Consider the following 4,185-nt stretch of genomic DNA (forward strand, 5'->3'; position numbering starts at 1 on the left):
GGCAGCTAGCTAGGGCTGCATGCGGGGGAACAGCGGCCTCATTTCGGTCAAGGAGACCGCCCATACGACCCCATGGAACGCCTCCACGTTGTCGCCCATTACTACTCACACCTCTCCCCTTCTTTGGATTCTCAAAACGAGGCCGCCCTTAAACTATTCACCCTTTGCTCTTATCCCTAAATCACTCCCTTTAATTACTCCAACTCTTCTTGGCCCTTGCGCCCTCTCTCTCTCTGACTCTCTCTCTCTCTCTCTCTCTGAGTTTCTTGGCCGTATTCCAACCTCAATCTTCGTTCTCAAATGCAATGAGAGCAGTGCATTTTAAAGAGGACAGCTGAGACTACAGTGCTACAGCTACTAGTGTTTGTGTGTGTGTGTGGAGAACATTCAACTTCTCTATATATACTACCACACATAGTATTCTCTCATTCTTCTCCTAAGCACACGCAGCACAGGTCTACATCAGCAGCTGTAGCTTACATTCCCTTGCACCTTCGTTCTATCATAGGCTCCTCATTCGCTGGTCAAGGTAGCAGATCATCGGCCTCCATGGACATGGACATGAGCTCAGCTTATCCCCATCACTGGCTCTCCTTCTCCCTCTCCAACAATTACCGCCATGGCCTCCTTGAGGCCTTCTCCAACTCGTCCTCCGCTCCTCCGCTTGGTAAGATCGATCACTACTACCATGGCCTCCTTCTCCTCGATTACTAATGCCTTTCGTGCATCTAGTACAAAGGAGCTAGATCGGCATGCAGGAAGAGAGTACACTAGCTACTGGATCTTCTATTTGTCACCAACTATAGGCGGCTCATCGATCTTTTGTCCCATGATTGTGTAGGAGAAGAGGGCGTGGTGGAGGAGTCGCCGAAGATGGAGGACTTCCTCGGCGGCGTCGGCGGCGCGGGTGCACCGCCGGCAACCGCCGCAGAGGACCAGCAGCTTGTCTGCGGCGAGCTGGGTAGCATCGCCGCCGGGTTCTTGCGCCAGTACGACCCGGCGCCCGGGGCGGTGGCGGAGAACCCCGGCGCGGTGACCGTGGCGATGTCGACGGACGCGGCGGAGTCCGATCAGGCCAGGCGGCCCGTCGAGACGTTCGGGCAGCGCACGTCGATCTACCGCGGCGTCACCAGGTACACGTCCACACGCATGCACCACCGGCGGGTTCTTCATTCGATCAGCTAGCCCAAGCTTGATAAACATGTGTACCTAGCTCAAGTAGGAGTGTTCTTATGAGTGTGTCACTTTTACTTGACAAGTTGACATCATTATTCATGGCGATGGGATGAAGACTATTTACTAGTATTGATCTACCGCAACACATTGATTTCTTTTTTTAGAAAAAAAAACACTCTTGATGCTTTTCATGTTGTTGGAATTAAGTTGTCCTTAATTTCATGTCATTTGAATTCAAGTTTGTGTTAAGCTTTTTTTTTTTGCTATACTGGGGAATGCCTCAGGCATAGGTGGACAGGCAGATACGAGGCGCACCTGTGGGACAATAGCTGCCGCCGGGAAGGCCAAAGCCGCAAAGGCCGCCAAGGTATATGCATGAATGTCTCAGACTTGTCACTTGTCCAAGAAACCTGCAAAAGCAAATATATGTGCACACTCCGGCCATTAACATTATTTCCCTTTTATTTGCATCTTTTCTCTTGGTGATGCATTGGTGCTACTTCATCAGTCTACTTAGGTATGTCAACTTCTACACCCAGTTTCAGCTTCACTTACATTTGAGTCAATCAATGCTAAGTCGAAAAGGCCTTCCTTCATTCTTGAAACTAACTGAAATGAAATTGGGAAAAATTTAGGAGGTTATGATAAGGAGGAGAAGGCGGCGAGAGCTTACGACCTCGCCGCGCTCAAGTACTGGGGTCCGACGACGACGACGAACTTCCCGGTAAGAGCTCAAGTAGTCTACTTAGACAGCATCACATTGCTATTACAAACGCATGCATGGTAGTGCATACTACACATCTGCTGAAGATTGTTGACGAGGCGTGCACACACACGCACTTACCTGATAACCTGAACAATAATCCACGGTAGGTGTCCAACTACGAGAAGGAGCTGGAGGAGATGAAGTCGATGACGCGGCAGGAGTTCATCGCGTCGCTGCGCAGGTGAACAGCGTTCCCCAAGTCACCCACATGCTCGGCACAATGTTGGCCGACGCGTCCTTTTCCACGTACACACACAACTCTCGCCGTGCGCGTTCATGCAGGCACATGTTGACCTGACCTGTCCTCTTTGGGCTCCTACCCTTTTGTCAGGAAGAGCAGCGGCTTCTCGCGAGGTGCCTCCATCTACAGAGGAGTCACAAGGTTAGTAGAATCTCTCATGATTCATGGCAACGACTAGTGAGCATATATGCTGAAAGAGAATGCAGAAATAGTCTGAAGATAATTTGCAGTTTGAACAACGGATCAGTAGCTGCATATGGAGCGACATTTCGGTCAAATCTTTGTAACAGCGGGATTGTTTATTATGTCTGACAGGCATCATCAGCACGGGCGGTGGCAGGCGAGGATAGGCAGGGTGGCCGGAAACAAGGACCTGTACTTGGGCACTTTCAGTAAGTGTTCTTGACTGAACTGAACACACTGAATTCATTTTAAAGTCCTTATGCACCCACTGCACCACAGGGCTCACTGCACATGAGCTAATTGTTTTTATTTTTTTATATTTAATAATTGTCTTAGTTGATCCATGCTTGAGAACCAAAGCCACTAAGATGGCTGAGAAAACATGGTTCATTATTCTAACTGGTTCTACACCACAGGCACTCAGGAGGAGGCAGCGGAGGCGTACGACATCGCGGCGATCAAGTTCCGCGGGCTCAACGCCGTGACCAACTTCGACATGAGCCGCTACGACGTCGAGAGCATCCTCAACAGCGACCTGCCGGTCGGCGGCGGGGCGGCTGGCCGCGCCTCCAAGTTCCCACTGGACTCGCTGCCACCGGCGAGCGCTGCTGCGATGATGATCACCGGGGCGGCGTCGCAGGCCATGCCGCCGTCCGAGAAGGACTACTGGTCCCTGCTCGCCCTGCACTACCAGCAGCAGCAACAGCAGCAGTTTCCGGCCTCCGCGTACGAGGCCTACGGCTCCGGCGGCGTGAACGTGGACTTCACCATGGGCACGAGCAGCCACAGCGGCAGCAACACCAGCAGCGGCGTCATGTGGGGTGCCGCCACCACCGGGGCAATGGGGCAGCAGGATAGCAGCAGCAACAAGCAGGGCAACAGCGGCTACGCCAGCAACATTCCTTATGCTGCAGCAGCTATGGTGTCTGGATCAGCTGGCTACGAGGGCTCCACCGGCAACAATGGCACCTGGGTTACGAGCAACACCAGCACGGCTCCCCAGTACTACAACTATCTGTTCGGGATGGAGTAGGTGAACTGACAAAGCTAAGCTAGCTGAAATCAGGTGGTAGGCCTAGGAAAGCTAGGACTGACACGGAACTGATCACAATTTTGGCTGCTACGACGTGTGCCCATGTATGGATGCAATGCATCCTTCTGCTATTCATGATGTTTCCTGGCGTAGTACTGTAGCAGAGAACTCATGTACCATCAGCATTTCTAAATTATAATTCAAGCTCTCGTTTTTAGTTACTTGGTCACCCACAGTATGTCATCAGAAATACTATACTATGGCAGTCTCCAAGAACATTTAGAATTGGCCAGGTGAATAACAGCAAAGATGTTAGGAGATAAACTGGGAGATGATGATGAACGTGAGCATTGGAACTGAAACATTGCAGTTCCCGTGGTGTACCTGCATAGAGCAAAGAGGGGATTAATAAGAAAAATTACCACATAGTAATGATGAGAAACTCTTTCCCAGCACGGCAGTAGCAATGATCTGGGTTTTATAAAAAAACAGCTATGATCAATGATCTGGGTTGTATAAAATACAGCTATGATCGCCTAGAGTGCACTGCATAATTGAAATCAAGCAAAAAAAAACTGCCTAATAATCATGATATAACTATCTTGGAGTGTCATAGGCATCTGGTCTTATCCAGTGCAACATGATAACGATCATCTCAGTGTCAACGACATGCCTCAAACTTATCCAATTCAGATGTATAAGATGCAAACAAGTGGTAAATTTCACATGCATGCTATAATTTATTCACAACTAGTTGCAGCAGCTAATGCCATGGTCCATTGTATT

General features: G+C 49.9%; 1 protein-coding gene across 1 annotated transcript; it reads left to right on the forward strand.

The window, feature by feature from the left end:
- The first annotated feature begins 422 nt into the window (after nucleotides 1-422).
- LOC120668985 (AP2-like ethylene-responsive transcription factor AIL5) lies at nucleotides 423-3,628 on the forward strand. The gene is made up of 9 exons (XM_039948806.1): nucleotides 423-667; nucleotides 842-1,133; nucleotides 1,461-1,543; nucleotides 1,685-1,693; nucleotides 1,812-1,900; nucleotides 2,050-2,123; nucleotides 2,274-2,324; nucleotides 2,499-2,575; nucleotides 2,783-3,628. The coding sequence occupies exons 1-9, from the start codon at nucleotides 550-552 to the stop codon at nucleotides 3,397-3,399; spliced, it is 1,410 nt and encodes a 469-aa protein (XP_039804740.1). The 5' UTR covers nucleotides 423-549; the 3' UTR covers nucleotides 3,400-3,628.
- The last annotated feature ends 557 nt before the right edge of the window (nucleotides 3,629-4,185 follow it).

The sequence above is a fragment of the Panicum virgatum genome, chromosome 4N (assembly GCF_016808335.1).
Source record: "Panicum virgatum strain AP13 chromosome 4N, P.virgatum_v5, whole genome shotgun sequence".
NCBI classification, from domain to species: domain Eukaryota; kingdom Viridiplantae; phylum Streptophyta; class Magnoliopsida; order Poales; family Poaceae; genus Panicum; species Panicum virgatum.

Bases quoted from the DNA above. Each gene is read 5' to 3' on its own strand.
- LOC120668985 (XM_039948806.1), top strand. From the start codon at position 550: ATGGACATGGACATGAGCTCAGCTTATCCCCATCACTGGCTCTCCTTC. The intron at 1,134-1,460 runs GTACACGTCCAC...GGAATGCCTCAG, and splicing joins ATCTACCGCGGCGTCACCAG to GCATAGGTGGACAGGCAGAT. The intron at 2,325-2,498 runs GTTAGTAGAATC...TATGTCTGACAG, and splicing joins ATCTACAGAGGAGTCACAAG to GCATCATCAGCACGGGCGGT.